Source organism: Antechinus flavipes, chromosome 6, assembly GCF_016432865.1.
Source record: "Antechinus flavipes isolate AdamAnt ecotype Samford, QLD, Australia chromosome 6, AdamAnt_v2, whole genome shotgun sequence".
In the NCBI taxonomy this organism is placed as follows: Eukaryota; Metazoa; Chordata; class Mammalia; order Dasyuromorphia; family Dasyuridae; genus Antechinus; species Antechinus flavipes.
Window position 1 is genome coordinate 162851053 of NC_067403.1, and position 19560 is coordinate 162870612.

The window sequence follows — 19560 nt, forward strand, 5'->3', positions numbered from 1 at the left end:
TTCTGATGGACATGGCCCTCTTCAACAATGAGATGAACAAAATCAGTTCCAATGGAGCAGTATTGAATTGAACCAGCTACACCCAGTGAACGAACTCTGGGAGATGACTAAGAACCATTACATCGAATTCCCAATCCCTATATTTTTGCCTGCCTGCATTTTGGATTTCCTTCACAGGCTAATTGTACAATATTTCAGAGTCCGATTCTTTTTGTACAGCAAAATAACAGTTTGGTCATGTATACTTATTTTGTATTTAATTTATACTTTAATATACTTAACATCTACTGGTCATCCTGTCATCTAGGGGATGGGGTAGGGGGAAGGAGGGGAAAAATTGGAATTTGTCAATTCTGTAAAATTACCCATGCATATAACTTGTAAATAAAAAGCTATTTAAAAAAAAGAAAGAAAATATTTCTTGATCTGTTGCCACCTATGAACTCTAGCACCTTCACTAGACAAACTTCTCCTCTGAGTATCACATTTAAATTTACCATCCAAAACAGATATTGGTGCCTGATAACTATCAACTCCCAAGATATTCCTCTTCCTTCTTCAGTAACTTCACTACCAACACAGTCTCTCTCTTCTCCATCTTCTTTTCTTCCTCATACTTATATATTGAAACTCCTCTAAATATTCTAACTTCCCAGTTCCTCAACTTAATTCCATGTATTTACTCTTCTATTCAGTTAACACATGAAATGGCCATACCCTTAATCTTGCCACTACCCACAATTGTTACACTTCCTGAATCTTTTTTCAGATCATAATTTTTTTTGTCAGCTTAGTTGCAAGAGGTATAAAACTTCACCTAAGCAACAGAGTCCATGAAAATTAAAATGGAGCAAATAGAAGTCCATGAGAAAACAAGAAATATTAAAGTCAAATGATCCTCTGAAAGAAACTCCCAGATGAAAACATTCAGATTTTCCTTCCAGAACTATCAGGTCAAAGAAAAAATACTACAAATCACCAGAACAACCAAAAAATACAATTACTGAATAACCACAATCAGGATCAATAAGGTTTAAAAGCCATAACTGGAAAGAAATGGAAAGCATGGAATACTATAGGCTTCCAATCAAAAATAACTTATTTAGAAAAACTGTGTAATCAAATAAGGGGATAAAGAATCTTCATTCCTTTCCTAGTCCTTTTCCTTAAAAATCTCAAAACCATGCCCTTATTTTGCTATTAGCTCCTACCATCATTCCTCTCTCAGACTTGTTCCTCACTTTCTAGACTTCAAAATCACGCTTCCATGATGAGGACCTTTTCCCCACTCCTAGCTTTTCAGTTTACTTTCATGTGCACATTAAAATGTCAGCCCCTTCACGACAGGAATTGGCTTTCTTTTTGCTTATATTTATATCCCCAGCACTTAGCACAGTGCCAGGAACACAGCAAGTGCTTAATAAATTTTTGTTTCCTTCCTTCCTTTCTCTCTCCCTACCTGCTTCCTTCTTTATTTTCATTTGTTTTCCTTCATTCCATGAAAAAAAGGACTTCTAAGTACTCCTGTTAAACAGACCAAAGCTGAACAGAAATTGCAACACAAACATAATAGTCAAGAGAAACAAATAAACAAACCAAAGATAGCTATAATTCAGGAAGTGAAAGAGACTCTACAAGGGCAATGTGTTTATATTCTACAAGGAAAAATGGTACCATTTTTCCCTTGAAATCCTAATATAATCAGAGGTCATAGAAAGGGTTTAAAAAGGCAGAGCTTCTGAGAACTATTTTGTTGTGCTCTTATGATAATTATTTTTTAAAAAGAAAAGAAAGAGAGGAGGAAAAGAATACATTTGAGAAGAAAGAGAGAGGAAAGTTGGAAAAATGACTATCTCAGATAATCAGGGTGTGGAAAATAGAAAATGATATAAATAAGAAGGAAGGAAGTGGGCACCATTTGAGCTTCATTTTCATGTAAACTGGTCAAAAGACTGTAGAATACAAGCACACCAGAATTTAGTGTAGAAATACCTTCAACACAGACGTGGACTTTCTTCAGATTAATTGGATGTTTAATAATTAATAATCAAATTATTATTTAGTCATGTCTCTACCCTCATTTTGTATCTACCAGAAAGGATTGAATGTTGACATATTTAAAGTTATATTAAAACATCATTAAAATCCATCAACAACTTCTTACTCTCAGAATGTGGCAAAACAAGAATAGATTAGCTCTGGGGGAATTCTTTATCTATTGCATTTGAGCCCTTTTCTCCTCTTTATCCTAATAGGCCACACTAAAAGAACTGCTCTCTTATTCCAGCCTTTTTTACAGTTAATTATAAATCATCACTTAAACTATAACCTACCAATCTTTCTGGCAAATGGGGTCCTCTTGTCTTGGGTTATGGTTCCAGTTTCCTATTTTATTTTCCAAAAAATGTAATAAATTATAAATACAAGAGACCTTGGCTGTGTTTATTCACCTTCATTCAGCAATACTCTGTATGTGAAAAGCAAGACCCACTTAAGGATAAACATTCAAATATGGTGTAAGATGAACCAATTTCATACTTAGTCTCAGCTGAGAAAAGCTCCTTAAACACAGGATCTCGATGAATTTCTCTTCATCTGTACCCCATTTTCTCTCACCAGCTTCATACAGACTCTATTGAAAGAGGGAGATAATCATTTCAGTATTACAATGCATATGCCAAAATATGTTGCTTTTTAAATCATTTAATCAAGATTATGGGGATTGGAAGAAGGGCAGTATCATATTTTATTTATTTATTTTATTTATGGAATAAAATAAACATTTCTATAACATAGTAGAATAAAAAAGATGAGCACATGTGAAGCTGCAAATCTATTATATATAATTTGCTATTCCTTTTAAATATATAATGAAGTTATCATGTAAATTTATTTTTCCCTCTATTAGACACTATTAGACACAAACAAGTGTCTAACACACATATACATGTAAAATGATTTTTATGTGTTTTTATTTATCAATTCATTCTTTAGATGCAAGTAGTATCTTTCTTCATCTGTCCCTTATATTTAATGAGTATTATAATAGTCAAAATGACTTATTTATTCAAAGTCATGTTTAAAACAATATTGCTGTTACTGTATACAACATTCTCTTGGTTCTGCTCATTTCACTCTTCATTATTTCTTGCAAGTTTTTCCATGTTTTTCTAAGATCATTGAGCAAGAAATCATTGTGATGATTTATATGATTTTTATATCTACTTATAATAGTATTTATCAATATGTATATAGCATATATGATTATAGTTATAGCTATAATATATCGTAATACATTTAAGTATAAAATACATAGTTTTGTAATATATAATACATAGTAATATGTATTTAATAATATAATCATAGTAATATTCCATCACAATTTAACTGTGTTCAGTTTAGCTACTTAAAGAAATATCTGATTTTTCCAACTTCAGACCAACAACTTTCATTTTTCTTTTACTAGCCACAACTTGTAATTATTTAGAATTAGGACTTTTGCAAACTAGGATCTGTGAGACAATGAATTACAAGCTAATGCAAGTAAAGGGAGCTACAAAACAAAATTGAAGCTCATGCTGGGTTGGAGAAGGATTTTTCCTTTTAGAAGAAGAGAAACCAAATCCAGCACTAACCAGTGTCACCACAAAGACAGAAATAGAAAGGATGTTAAATGATTGAAGGAAGAATCATTATTTTAATATTTCTCTTTTCTGTGTCTGTTTCTAACCTGAGCATCCTGTTTTGCAAGATTTTTATTCACTTCCAGACTTTCATCTCTTTTACCCTTTAATGAGAAAAAAAAGGGAAAAAAGACATTCATTAAAATAGAGAAAATTCTAGGATATCTTTACCCCCAATACAACTTTTACATAGAACATGTGGTTATAAACACACTCGCTTCTAATCAGCAAGAGACCTCAGAAGATCTCCCCAGTGCCATATCTACTCAGAACATAATGAACTGGATGTTTGACTGATATCCTTCATGTCCTAGAACTAGTTACAGTCAATTTAAATTATTTGAAATTCATCTTGTGATCTTTACTCATATATAAGTAATTCTGATCAAGATCTCTTGAAGAGGAATAGTCCTGCTAGAATTACTCCAAACATTCTATCAAAATGACACGTTCAAAAATTAATAGCTCCTACAGAAAATGAGGTGGTGCAGTAAAAAGAACACCAGCCCTGGAGTCAGAAGGATGTGAGTTCAAATTCAGACTCAGACACTTGACACTTAGGACCCTGGATAAGTCCTTTAACCCCATTGCTTTGTCAGAGGAAAAAAAAAAACATCTAAATGATTTTGTTTCTGTTTCCAACAATGGGAGATGGGCTTATATGGTAGGCTGATAATGAGCATTTAGATATTTCCCTGCTGTCCTGATCTTAGCTCTTCTAAGACTGAAGTTAGTTTCACTTCTGATAATTTATATTTTGGCATGTATTCTGTGCTCTCTGTGTGTGTTTTTTTGTGTGTGTGAAGAATTGAAGAGTAGACAGAGAGGTCAATGGGGCAGAAAGCTTGGGGTATGGTAACTAAAGTAGGATTTAGAGCATGATATGTGATTCTTCAAGAAAAGTCTCAACGTCCCCATGACTTTACCCTTGATTTAAAAAAACAATAACAATAACACCAATAATAATTGCATTCCTTTTTGTAAGGCACTGTGCTAAGTGCTTTATAATTATTATCTCATTTGGTCCCACAACAACTGTGGGAGATAGGAGCTATTATTATCCAAAAATAATATTTATATATTTTATATTATATATAAATCCTTTTATAGTCGAGGAAACAGGCAAATAAATTGCCCAAGATCTCACAGTTAGTGAATGTCCTAGGGCATATTTGAATTCACCTCATGAACAAATAGAATATTATAACTATTTTAAATGTCCTTTAATAAACATTTATTGAATGCCTACTATGTGCTGACATTGTGTCAAGTGCTGGGAATACAAAGAATGGCAAAAGACAGTCTGTGCTGGTAACAGGCTCACAGTCTAATGGAAGAGAAAATGTATAAACAATTTTGGAATAAGACTTTTATATTTGAAGTAAAACATCAAGCCAAGCATCCAAATAAAAATGCACATAAGATATATATGTTTGCATGTGCATTTGCTATCCTGTCTTTTTTCTGCTCTAAATGTCAGATCCTCAAACTTTCAGTTTCACGGAAAAAAAAACAGAACCTTAAATAAGATCAATGGCCACCAGATGGTGCTAATACCTCAGTCATGGCCAAAAGGTCCAATCATCAAGGCTGTCAAAGGAACCATTATTGGGCAGGGATGGATTGTACAAGTATTAGTAGATTTTTAGATCAGTTGAAGGAGGCAATATTTAATTTATTATAACTAAACAAATGCCTGAAGACTGGAAGGCAGTCTTAGCTAGTAGAAAGTGCCCTGGCCTGGATCAAGGTATCTAGGTTTAGAGCATTTGACATTTTTCCTTTCTATACCTATTTCTCACCTGAGCATCCATCTAACCTGGGCTCTGTTGAATTTGGAATCTCAGGATCCGAGTTTGAATCCTGACTCTATGAATTATCCTATAGGTAACTTTATCAAATCACATAACCTGCCAGGGCATTGATTTATAAGTCTATAAAGTGAAGTGTTGGAGTAGTGTAGTAGAAATAAAGTGAGTTGGAATGACAACTACTAAGTTCCCTTCAAGCCCTAGATCTTTGATTCTGTGATTCAATGATGAATGAAACAGTCTCAAATTTGATTTTCACATCTGCAAAATGGAGATTATAATATCTGAACTACTCATATTACAGAAGAAAGCACAAATCTTAAAGTGCTCTATCAATAAAGAGTAGTTATATCTATAAATATACTCTATAGCTACATACACATGTATGTATTTTTTCTTTTTTTAATTATAGCTTCTTATTGACAGAACATATGCATGGGTAATTTTTCAACATTGTCCCTTGAAATCACTTCTGTTCTAACTTTCCCTCTCCTTCCCTCCACCCCCTCTCCTACATGGCAGGCAGTCTCATACATGTTAAACTATATCTTAAATACAATATATGTGTACATATTTCTACAGTTCTCTTGTCACACAAGAAAAATTGGATTCAGAAAGGTAAAAATAACCTGGGAAGAAAAACAAAAATGTAAGTAGTTCACATTCATTTCCCAGTGTTCTTTCTCTGGGTATAGCTGGTTCTGTTCATCACTGATCAATTAAAACTGAATTGGATTTTCTTATTGTCAAAGATATCCACTTCCATCAGAATTTATCCTCATCTAGTATTGTTGTTGAAGTGTATAATGATCTGCTGGTTCTGCTCATTTCACTTAGCATCAGTTCATGTAAATCTCTCCAAGCCTCTCTGTATTCATCCCGCTGGTCATTTCTTACAGAACAATAATATTCCATAACATTCATATACACAATTTACCCATCCATTCTCTAATTGATGGGCTTCCATTCAATTTCCTGTTTCTAGCCACTACAAAAAGAGCTGTCACAAACATTTTTGCACACATAGGTCCCTTTCCCTCCTTTAATATCTCTTTGGTATATTAGCCCAACACACACACAAAAAGTCTTCTGTGTTTTTGCTAAGAAAAACCCAAATGGGGAGCAGCTAGGTGGTGCAGTGGTTAAGAGTACTAATTCTGGAGTCAAGAAGACCTCACGTCAAATTTCAGGCAGTTAACTAGCTGTGTGACTCTGGACAAATCATTTAACCTTGATTGCCGTAAAAACAAAAAACAAAAACAGCTAAACCCCAAATGGAGCCAGGAAGAGTTGGACATGACTAAACAACAACAAAAAAGACACAAAGTTGTTGGGGAGGGAGCACTAGTTCCCTCTAGTTACACTGTTGGATCAAAGGGTATGTACAATTTGATAATTTTTTAAGCATAATTCCAAATTGTTCTCCAGAATGGTTGGATCCATTCACAACTCCACCAACAATGCATCAGTGTCCCGATTTTTCTGCATCCCCTCCAATGTTCATCATTATCTTTTCCTGTCATCTTAGCCAATCTGATAGGTGTGTAGTGGTATCTGAGAGTTGCCTTAATTTGCATTTCTCTGATCAATAGGGATTTGAAACACCCTTTCATGTGAGTAGAAATAGTTTCAATTTCATCATCTGAGAATTGTCTGTTCATATCCTTTGACCATTTATCAACTGGAGAATGGCTTGACTGCGTATAAATTAGAATCAGTTCTCTATATATTTTGGAAATGAAGCCTTTATTAGAACTTATGACTATAAAAATGTTTTTTTCAATTTATTGCTTCCCTTGTAATCTTGTTTGCATTAGTTTTATTTGCACAAAAGCTTTTAAACATGATATAATCAAAATTTTCTATTTTGTGATCAATAATGGTCTCTAGTTCTTCTTTGGTCACAAATTCCTTCCTCCTCCACAAGTCTGAGAGGTAAACGATCCTATGTTCCTTTCATTTATTTATAATCTCATTCTTTATGCCTAAATCATGGATCCATTTTGATCTTATCTTGGTGTACGGTGTTAAGTGTGGGTCCATGCCTAGTTTCTCCACACTAATTTCCAGTTTTCCCAGCAGTTTTTGTCAAACAGTGAATTCTTATCCCAAAAGTTGGGATCTTTGAGTTTGTAAAATACTAGAGTTCTATAGTTGACTATTTTGTCTTTTGAACCTAACCTATGGAATATATATTTTCAAGCATCTACAAAATCAATTGACCCTTTTCTGCAGTAGTAGATGACCCTAAGAGATGCTGGCAGTTGAAAAAAATCTATACTTGGTGACCAATGACTCATGCTAAGTGTCTCTGAACTCATCTAGTCTAATCACTTATGAAAGGCATCCTGTCTTTGAGTTTTTTCAGGTTGGTAGGAGCTCTGAGCCCAGAGTTTGTGCTCTTACTGGCAAAGCTTTCAATAACTACTCCATTTCACCAAGAAGCATCCACATAGAATCTTAACAGAGGATATGTCAAAAAAAATCTTGAGTGTTCCTCATGCCTGTAAGGCATTCCTCTTTGTGCCCTCACAGGATGAATCTTTCCTGTCCCTCAGAATGCAGTTTAGATACTACCTTCTATGAGAAGCCTTTCCTGATGCTGCACTTCCCTCTGCTCTAGACCCCCTCACTATTAATGGTTTCCTCCCCAACAACTTTTGTGTCTTTTTTTGTTGTTGTTTAGTCATGTCCAACTCTTCCTGACTCCATTTGGGGTTTAGCTGTTTTTTGTTTTTATGGCAATCAAGGTTAAATGACTTGTCCAGAGTCACACAGCTAGTTAACTGTCTGAAATTTGAAGTGAGATCTTCCCGACTCCAGAACTAGTGCTCTTAACCACTGTACACCTACCTGCTCCCCATTTGGGTTTTTCTTAGCAAAAACACAGAAGACATTTGCCATTTCCTTCTCCAATTCATTTTACAGACGAGGAAACAGAGGCAAACAGACATAGCCAGAGTTATACAACTACTAAGTGTTTGAGGCCAGATTTCAACTCATTTGTTCATGAATCCCTAACTGATTCTTAATAAACATTTGTTTATTTCATTGACAAAGCAAAAAACTTACTTCTGTCAAAAGGATCAATGCTTTTCTGAAGTATCCAGTTGTTCCTGAATTAATGTCATCAAGAAGATTCTTCTTATACTCTAAAAACAAACATTTAATTAAGATGCTGTGAACTGAAAAAAATGCCACCATAATGCATAGAAAACTTTCATAGTAATATAAAGACCTAATGGAAGAAAACAGGTTATTTAGATAACTGATCTTATTTTGCCTGACAAGAGTATTAGAACTTTAACTGTTTCTTTTTGCTTGTTTTTTTCATAATCAAAATAAAAATAGGGAAATCTCTCTCTCTCTCTCTCTCTCTCTCTCTCTCTCTCTCTCTCACACACACACACACACACACACACACACACACACACACACTTGTGAGAGAGAGAAAGAGAAAGAGAAAGAGAGAGAGAGAGAGAGAGAGAGAGAGAGGAAAATAAAAAAGATGAGGCCCCTGCAACAAATATATAGTCAAGCAAAATACACATGCTGATGGCACTGAGCTTAGAATAAGGAAGATCTGAGTTCACATGTGACCTCAGACACTTAAATAGTTAGCTGTGTGACTCTGAAAAAGTGACTTAATCCCTGGCTGCCTTAGTTTACTCAACTGTAAATGATCATAATAGTTTACACGATTGTTGTGAAGATCAAATGAGATAACACTATGAAAATTCTGAGCATAAGACCCAACCCATATTATGTGTTATAAATGTGCTTATTCTTATTTCTCCCTTTATTAACCTTATGTAACATTTTCTGCCTCAGATAATATTCATATTTCTCTAACACATTATTTTAAATACAGTTCTCTTTCCCCCAAGTAGCTTCTCTTCCAACATGTACCTGACCACTTATGCTCAATTATCACACAATGAAAAGCCCCATTACCATTAAAATAGGCCTCAGAGAGCTCCTTCAGTTGTTTATTGTTCCTGGTAGTTAGAATTTCGATCATTATACTCTTATCACTTTCATAGCTCTGAAACAGAAATATGAATTTTCTAAGAATGTTAATTTTATTTTTACTCTTTTTATTTCCATCTTCACAGAAGGGAAAAGTAGTTTCCAGCAGATTAATTATATCACATATTATACTAAAATAGCTTTCTAAGCTTCAGTGCATTTTGTCATTAACATAACACAAATGTTCTAAAATTGGCTATCATTAAAAAATTACCAAACTTCTGCAAAATGAAGAAAATAGGCTTTCCAAATATAGTAAAGATTGAATTGGTCATCCCATGGTACATGCTCCGAGCTTGCCATTAATCAACTATATGGGAGTTTTCATGTCTAATGTGGGTCATATAAAATTTAGGCTAAAATGCTTGCACTTTAAGATGACAAAGAGTGTCATGGAATAGAGAGCTGGAAAAATTGACGACTCAGCAGGTATTTTAAAAGGAGTGACCCCCGCCTTCAGCTCTTCTCTAGCTTTCTGGCTATGATCTGTATCAGTATTGCTTTGATTTTCTTCCCAAAGGGAAATTGGGGAAAATGAATATGTTGTTCAATTCCCTTACCATCTTGGTCTCCTTGTGGCCATGAATACATGGCACTAAACATATACCTTTTTTGAATCTGTTCTCTCCTAATCTTAGGCAAACAAGTGTCTATCTCGAGATAGAGGGATTCAGGCCTGAAAACAACTTTGAGAAGTGGAGAATGTTCCTATGTTCCATTAGGTCCGAGCTGATGGGAGGCTCCAATAACTATTTTAAAGATCTTGGAGAGACCAATAAGTGAAAAGATCTGACCAATTCTGATCTTTTTACCAGCCTGCATGTAGTGAGAATTGTTTGGATAATGCAAGGCCAAAGAAAATTGCAAAATGCCTGATCAACAATATTAAAGGTCCATTTATTTTCTGACTATGTTTAAGTATCAGCCTCCCAGCAGATTATAAGAATACGTATAAGTTAAGTTAGTGAATCTTATACATTAAATATTTAACATATATGAGACTGCCTGCCATCTAGAGGAGGGGGTGGAAAGAAGGGAAGGGAAAAGTTGGAACAGAAGTTAGTACAAGGGAAAATGTTGAAAAATTATTCATGCATATATTCTGTCAATAAAAAGCTATAATAAAAAAAATAAATAACGTTAGTGAATCTTGTTTTAAACTATTCACTTTGCATATGTAGTGTCTCTTTTATACTTAGCATTTCTTTTGGATATAGAAATAAAATATCTACCTGATTCATATTATACACTGAGTACAATTTCCAACTTCTTTTTGAGGAAAACATAGTATTGGAGCCATAACCTAAGCTACATGTAAAAATTTTCCCTAGAAATAGCACTCATGATTTAATGAACCCCAAAATGTGAGGAAAAAAGCATGATTCCTCTCAGTAGTAGATAGTGGATGTACTTAGGTTCAGAGAAGAAGGGATCATTAGCAAAAAAAAAAAAAAAAAGGTATTGGTGCAGTATTTCAGCTCATGTGGACAGTGGATCTTCAAAGTTAGAAACAAATAAGTGATTTTAAAATGAAAGAACAAAGAGCCTTAAAATAAAAAATCATGGCTTGTCATGAAGGAGGGATTATATTTGTTCAGTCTAGTCCCCAGGGCCAGAACAAGGAGCAAAGGATGGAAGAAGACAATTGAGAACTGACGTGAGAGGAAATGTGCCAAGAATTAGAGCTGTCCATAAAGGGAAGGGGCTGCCTTAGGAGGTGGACTCTTTAAAGGTATTCAAAAAGAAGGACTTTCTGGGTATGTGAAAGTGAGGATTTCTTTTATGTGTAACTGGACTGAGATGATTAATGGGGTCCCTCTTAACTTTAAAATTATGTGACTCTGAGATGATCAAGCATGTAAATAATGCATACTATTTTTAAAGGATCTTGTAAAATTTAAAGTAATTCCTTCTTCCAACCCTGTTGCTGTGTAGACAGACCAGTATCATAGTTCTGTTATGTAGAAGGAAGGTTGTCAAAGGATCAGGCTTGTTATAAGAACCAAGCCCACTGAAACATACTATCATTCTAAGAACAATGGTCAGGAACAGGACTACTGGCTCAGGGCTGAATGATATAAGGCAGTGGCATCAAACTCAAAAAAAAAAAAATGGATTTTGTGATCCCTATAGATGGCATTGTAAATAAAGCACCGAAAGTGGAAGACCTGAGTTCAAATTCTACCAATGACACTTCTCTGTGTCATTGTGAGCCAGTCATTTTTACCTCTTTTATTCTTTGAGTTTCTTCTTCTATAAAATAGAAATAATAGTACTTATCTAAATGAGTGATCAAATCATCTACAAAAATTTAAAGAGCTATAAAATGTTACTTGCAGCTGCTGTTGCCACTGCTACTACAAAGGCTGATTCTATTTTTACCACTATGATAAATAATATTAGTAATATTATTACTTGCTGTTGCTGCTACTGTTGCTGTTAGTGGTACTGCTCCTATTGTTGATGCTGCTACTATTACTGCTATTGCTGCTGCTATTACTGTGGCTACTGCTACTACAAAAGCTGATTCTATTTTTGCCACTATGATAAATAATACTAGTAATATTACTATTTGCTGCTGCTGCTACTGTTGCTGTTAGTGGTACTGCTCCTATTGTTGATGCTGCTACTATTACTGCTACTGCTGCTACTATTACCGTGGCTACTACTATCTTACTACTGCTGGTATTGCTCCTGTTACTGCTGCTGCTATTACTACTGCTGGTGCTGCTCCTACTACTGGTGCTTCTACTACAACTACTACAATTAGAATACTACCAAAATAACATCATGGACATTATTAGTATTAGTATAATTGTTACTACTAATGGTATTAGTACTAATACTGTCTACTACTAGTAATGGAATTACTCATACTCTTAATAATGCTATCACTGTTATTAGTGCTATTACTACCATTAGAACTACTATTACTAATAGTGCTAATATTCATTCTATTATCACCAATATTAGTGATAATTTTACTATCATTAGTACTTCTACTATTGTTTCTATTAATTCTGTCAGTAATATTGCTACCACCACTAATAACAGAGTAGTGGGCAGCTAGATGGCTCAATGGATAGAAGGCTGGGTCTAGGGTCAGGAAAATTCATCTTCCTGAGTTCAAATTCAATATCAGACAGTAGTTACCTGTATGACTCTGGGCAAGTCACTTAACTCAGTTTGTCTCACTTTCCTTAGCTATAAAAAGAAATGGCAAATCATTCCAGTATCTTTGCCAAGAAAACCCTAAATTGAGCTGAAGAGTCAGACATGACTGAAAGAACTGAACAACAATAACATGGATACCATTATTACTGTTATTATAATTATAATATTTCCATAAGAAGTGAACAAGGAGTGATGAAAATCACTCTAGAGAAAATGAAGTAATGGCTTACATCTTAGTCTCAGGTCTGAACTCTTTAATTTCATTCAATTCAACAAGCATTTAATAAATATCTACTCTGTGCAGGACATATAATAGATTTTTTTGTTTTTAAATTCAGTCCTTACCCAGGTAGAGAAAAAGTGCAAATAAATAATAAAATAGAATGACAAAATAAAATGGCACTGTGCTAAAGCCACAGTTTATTTGCCATTTTATCCCATGAAGGATTTGAACTCAGAAAAACTCTTTGTAGGATTCTACACATTGCTACAAAACAGCAGAATAAAAGTCGTCTGAATCAATTAATCAACAATTAATGCTGGTAGTATTAATAGAAATAATATTAGAAGTACTAATGAAAGTAGGACTATCACCAGTACAGATAACAATAGACAAATACTAGCACTAGCACTAGCAGTAGCAGTAGTAGTAGTAGAAGTAGTAGTAGTAGTAGTAGTAGTAGTAGTAGTACTAATGGTAGTAGTAGCACTAATAATAGTTATAGCATTATTAAGAGTATGAGTGGTAATATTCATAATAATAGTAATAATGTTAATAATGGTGAGATTGAAAGTATTGTTATTAGATTGAAAATATTAGTATTAGTTATTGGAGCAGTAACAGGAGCAATATTAATAAAATCATATTATTAGTATTAGTACTATATAGTACCATTACTAGTAGTAGGTAGTTTTAGCACTAATGCTATATTAGTAGTAGCAATTGTACTAATACTAATAGTATTCCATGATGTTACTTTGATAGTATTCTTGGTAAAAGTAGTAATAATTGTAGCAGCAGCAGCAGTAGCAGCAATAATAAGAGCAATACCAGCAGCAGAAATAGTAGTTGATTAATTGACTCAAGTGCTAGGCTTAAGGACAAAAATTGAAAGCTGAGCAGTCCTTATCCCTAAGAAAGTCACATATTATTAGCTGAGCATTTTTTCAGTGGTTAAATTTATTGATTACTTTTGCAAAGTCTATTTCCTAAGATCCTGAATATTACAAGTAGACATATAGATGGTAAAACTTCCATTGGACTCATACCTCCATGGCTTTCTTTAATTGCTTTGCATCAAATGTGGCCGGTGAAGTAATAAGAGCCTTCACCAGACGTTCAAAGTTAAGAGTGATATTAGTCTTCAAGTCATCTTTCAGCTCCTAAAAGAAATCCCCCAAAGTAAAACATTTTAAATTCTGGACATTCCTTCTCACCTGTTGGACAAGAAGAAAAAGATAAACTTCTCTGCTTAGGATGGCACACCCTTCACTCATTCACACATCCAACTCACTTCTCAGTATTCAGTTGCTATGGCTTAATATTAGAGGAGTCCCTCTTTGATCTACTCTCAGACTAGGCTCAGAAACAAGATCTCTGAAGATAAAGAACTCTGCTTAACAGCCTTCCTACATTAGGAAGGATTTGGTTTTACTATAGGACTACTTCATGTAGAAAGATTAAGGGTTTTTATAATATTTTTTCCAATTAATTTTCCAATTACATGTAAAATTGTTAACATTTTTTGTTTACATTTTGATTTCCAGATTCTCTTCCTCCCCCCATCTCTCTCTTTCTTCTCTTCTCCCCTTCCCCTTCCCTTATATGGCAAGCAATTTGATATGGGTTATAAATGTGCCAAGGCTAAGGGTTTTTTTGATGGTCAAAAATACAATGCCAAAACAATTTAGTAATGAGGAAAATGGATTGTGGAAGGGAGGAAGGAAAGAAAAAAGGAAGGAAGGAAGTAAGGAAGGAAGAAAGGAAGGAAGGAAGGAAGGAAGGAAGGAAGGAAGGAAGGAAGGAAGGAAGGAAGGAAGAGAGAGAGGGAAGGAGGGAGGGAGGAAGAGAGGAAGGAAGGGAAGGAGGGAGGAAGGGAGGGAGGGAGAGAAGAAGAGAGGGAGGGAGGGAGTGTGTGACCCTGGGCAAGTCACTTAACCCCAATTGGCTCAGGAAAAAAAGAAGATAATCACATATGCCGTATGGAAGATTATGAATGGATGTGCCTATAAAACTGCATCTCTGATATAAAATGGGAAAGAGACAAAGTCCAGAGATGAGAGGTCTTTTCTTATTCCACCATTACTAATTATGAGATATTTGTCAAGTCATTTAACCTTTAGAGTGCTCTTTGATTTAAAAAATGTGAGGAATAATTCTAGAATCATCTGTGGAATTGTATGTAAAAATAATCTTGACTGACACAGTTTTGGAAAGGGTAATACACATAAATAAGTTAAAATGTCATATACTAATGCCAAGAGGTGCTGTGGTAGAATGTTGGATATGTTCTTTTTATGATGGGGCTAAGTGACTTGCTCAGGGTCACACAGGTAAGAAGTGTTAATTGAGGCCAGATTTTAACTCAGGTCCTCCTGACTTCAGGGCTGGTGCCCTATCCCCTGCACCAACTAGCTGTCCCCATATGATTATCTTCTTAGTCACTTCCACTAATCAAGTCTTACCTTTCCAGTTATTTTACGATATTCCTTAATAATCAACTGCCGCTGTGAATAACATCTTGCTGTGATAATGCTGATAAGAGTTTGCTCATTTTCTCCTAATTTTGTGAAGAAAATAATTGTACAAAGCTTCAACTCAAGCTTGCTAAATATTTATCTTGAAAACAATGATAATGATTAAGATATTATAAATAATGCAGAAATTTGAGCTTCCAGTTTAATCTCCAGGTTCTGATCAGGTTAGCTCCATCTAGATGTTCATCTGTACATTTTTTTTTTTATCATTACACAAGTACAATCAAGAAAGTTATGCTTGCAATTGAGTTAAAGGAGGCATAATCTTTCATAGCCTAAGAATATAAGTAATCAGTAGGAGGAAATTAAGATTGTCTTTAATATAGAAACACTACCTCTACAGACAATTCTGGTCTCATTAATATTTTTTACAGTGCTGTGTGAATATTTATTCCATTTTCATAAAGCATTTTGTTTTCAAAACATATGCATAGTTTTCAACATTCACCTTTGCAAAACCTTGTGTTCCAATTTTTTTCTCCTTCCCTTCTCCCCACCTCCCCTAGACAGCAAGTAATCCAGTATATGTTAAACATGTGCAATTCTTCTATACATATTTCCACAATTATCATGGTACACAAGAAAAATCAGATCAAAAAGGAAAAAAATGAGAAAGAAAACAACATGCAAGCAAAAAACAACAAAAAGTGAAAATACTATGTTGTGATCCACACTCAGTCCCCAGTCTCTGGGTGCAGATGGCTCTCTCCATCACAAGACCATTAGAACTGGCCTGAATCACCTCACTGTTTTCAACAGCGTCCATCAAAATTGATTATCATATAATCTTATTGTTGCTGTGTACGATTCTCTCTTGGTTCTGCTCACTTCATTTAGCATCAGTTCATTAAAGCCTCTCCAAGCCTTTCTAAAATCATCTTGCTGATCATTTCTTATAGAATAATAATATTCCATAACATTAATATACATAATTTATTCAGCCATTCTCAAATTGATGGGCATCCATTAAGCTTCCAATTCCTTACAAAAAGACTGTTACAAACATTTTTGCACATGTGAATCCTTTTCCCTTTTTTATGATCTTTTTGGAATACAAGTCCAGTAGAGACACTGCTGGATCAAAGAGTATGTACATTTTGAGGATAGTTCCATATTGTTCTCCAGAATGATTGGATCAATCCACAACTCCATCAGCATCCATCATTTTAGCCAATCTGAGGGGTATGTAGTAGTACCTAAAAGTTGTTCTAATTTGCATTTCTTTGATCAATAGTGATTTAGAGCATTTTTTCATATGACTAAAAATGGTTTTAATTTCATCTGAAAATTGTTCATATCTTTTGACCATTTATCAATTGGAGAATGGCTTGAATTCTTATAAATTTGAGTCAGTTCTCTCTATATATTTTAGAATATTGTCAAAAATAATATGAAATGCAGAACATTGCTCACTAATTCCTTGGATAGACTTCTGGATAATTAGAGCATCTGCATGTGGATTAGCGCATGCACATTCTTCAGTTGTCCTTTTGGTCTCAGTCTATAGGAGAACACATAAAAAAAGAAACATTTTTTTAGCTGTAAAATATGTCTTTCACAAACCCTCAGTCTGTGCTTAATTTGAATCCTTTAAAAAAATTGGACCAAAACTATGATTTTTATCAGGGATGGGAGCTCCCAGTGAGATACTTCTATCTAAGCAAAGTATCACCCATTTTAGTACTAATAACTTTAGAAAGTTGATAAAAAGATTAATTGAGTTGAAAACTTAAGTAAGTTGGCCAAGGTCACTCAGCCAGTATGTAGCAGAGATGGACCTTGAACTTAAATCTTCCTGAATCATTTCTCTATTGACTGCACTAATGGTGTCAAAGTCAAATAGAAATGGAAGCCATTCAACACTTCATAAAGATCACTACTGAAAGGATATTGACTTAGAAAACCACATATTAACATTGTCTGTGTTCTATTAATTATTTTGTTAAATATTTTTCAGTTACATTTTAATATGGTTCCCATCCCACTGAGAAATTTTGGGAATTTGATATCTCTATACTATATCACATTGCCTCTTAAATGCCTCAATCAAAAGTTAATCTGTAGGATGTATCTATCACATTATCATGTATGTCCTAGAAGTAGAAAGCATGAATTATACATATAATAAGCATATTTTCATTCCTTCTCCTGTATATAATTGGGATGATCAGAAGATCTTTTTTTTTGTAATAAATGTTTAGCATCATCTGAGAAATGTACTTCCAAGAGCTTTGTTGTAATTTCAAGAATTATTTGACATAGAGAACAAATGAGAAAATAGTATACACATATTCTAAGTACCCTCCCAAATCCATGACTTAGAAATATCTAGCCATTTGGCTAGGAAAAACTCACCAAAAGAAAAAAATTAAACATCTTAGTTTTTTAAACACATATTGTTAATTTATAAAAAGAGCAAAAAATTCAAAAGGTAGTAGCAAAGAAGCACATTCCAGAGATGGTCACTCAGTTTTGTGAAAGTACAGAGGTGAGAGATGGATACTTCTCACATGCAAAAAACATCTAGTGGTTTCACTAAATAGTTTTATATTACAGGGATTTTGCTCAATGCATTTTTTTCTTAAAATATTTTTGTGAAGGCATTATTCCAAAATGTGTTCCAGTAGATCGAAGCATTTACTTATTGTCAACATTTAAAATAAGTGATAGAAAAGAAGGACAAATAAACCTGAAAATGTAATATTAATGTATAGGACTGCTTGCCATCTGGGGGAGGGGGTGGAGAGAGGGAGGGGAAAAATCTAACAGAAGTGAGTGCAAGGGATAATGTTGCAAAAAATTACCCAGGCATGGGTTTTGTCAATAAAAAGTTATAATTATTTTAAAAAATATTTTAAGCTATGTAAAAATCCCCATTTCCCCCTTCTAGTAAATTTGTAACTCAATAAAATCCACAGTGTTAGTAATACATTGTGTCACTTTACTATAAAAGAACTGCCTTGGCTGTCCGAGGTGTCCTTAGCTACTGGGGAACCTTAGACCTCTTTTGTTGGTAATTGCTAGCTTCACTAAACATGCATTGTGCTCAAAAAAAAAAAAAAAGAAAAAGAAAAAAATGTAATGTTAAAAATATATTGTTAATGATCAAGTGTGGATATTAATAGTAGAGATTAAAAAATGCATATTTCTTACCTCTTTGTAGGGGTGGGAGGCTATGAGTTGAACACTATATATTCTTGACTTGATTGGTATATAATGTGGTTTGGCTAAAATTCTTTTCCTCGTTCTTAAAAATCATATCTTTTGTTATAAGAAATGATGGGTTAGAGGCAGGAAGGAAGTGTATTCACAAGTGAAGAGAGATATAAAATATATCAATGTTTTTTAAAAGGAAAAACAGGACACTAAAAAAAGTGTACAAATGAAAATAAATATCCATATGATAGGTTTTCTCTATTCCTCAATTCCCTCTTCATAGTGAGGCTGTTCCTTCATTACCACAATCAAGTTTCTTTTTAAGCTGTTATGGCTGTGACTTCCCTTTTATAAAACTCTCTAAGGTTGACTGTTGTCTTGTATTAACATGACTGCATTTGGTCTTTCCTGAAGTGCTTAATATCATTCCTGTGAAAGGCTATTATCTTGTCATTTCAAAGTGAATGGAGGATTTTCCCACAAAGACAAAAATGAGATACTATGTCTGCTCAGTCAATAGATTAAATTGAGCAATCTGTTTCAATACAACCTAATTGATGAAAAACCCAAACTACTCAAATTACAAAATTTTAGATACTAAGGTAATTATAATTATTCAACAACTGTCTGTCAAGGTGCTCTGAACAGACAACAGGCAAAAAGATTGGCATTGGCAATAAAAATCACTGTAGCACACTCTTATGATTGTTCCTTGTGCTTTGGTACATCTTCCCTTTGATGATGATTTCCTATAATCTCCCAATGCTTGGGTGATTAGTTTGTCCTTCCATCTGCATAACTCAGTAATTCTCTACTTAGCACTGAATGCTATTTGGTACAGGGATACAAAGCCATTATCAGCTGCTGGTTATTTGAAAATTATACAAGCAATGCTTCTCATTTTTTCTTACTTTTTCACTGTTTTGTTTTTGTTTTTTGCTTCTTGGCCA

At 34.1% G+C, this 19560-nt stretch overlaps 1 protein-coding gene across 1 annotated transcript in view; it reads right to left on the bottom strand.

The window, feature by feature from the left end:
- Positions 1-19560, bottom strand: part of ANXA3 (annexin A3) — a 36371-nt gene that overhangs the window by 11947 nt on the left and 4864 nt on the right. The window contains exons 2-8 of the mRNA XM_051965045.1: positions 16868-16955; positions 15383-15477; positions 13967-14080; positions 9449-9539; positions 8567-8646; positions 3731-3787; positions 2539-2632 (exon numbers count right to left, since the gene is read on the bottom strand). Coding sequence (XP_051821005.1) covers positions 2539-2632; positions 3731-3787; positions 8567-8646; positions 9449-9539; positions 13967-14080; positions 15383-15477; positions 16868-16955 — 619 coding nt within the window. The remainder of the gene's footprint in view (positions 1-2538; positions 2633-3730; positions 3788-8566; positions 8647-9448; positions 9540-13966; positions 14081-15382; positions 15478-16867; positions 16956-19560) is intronic.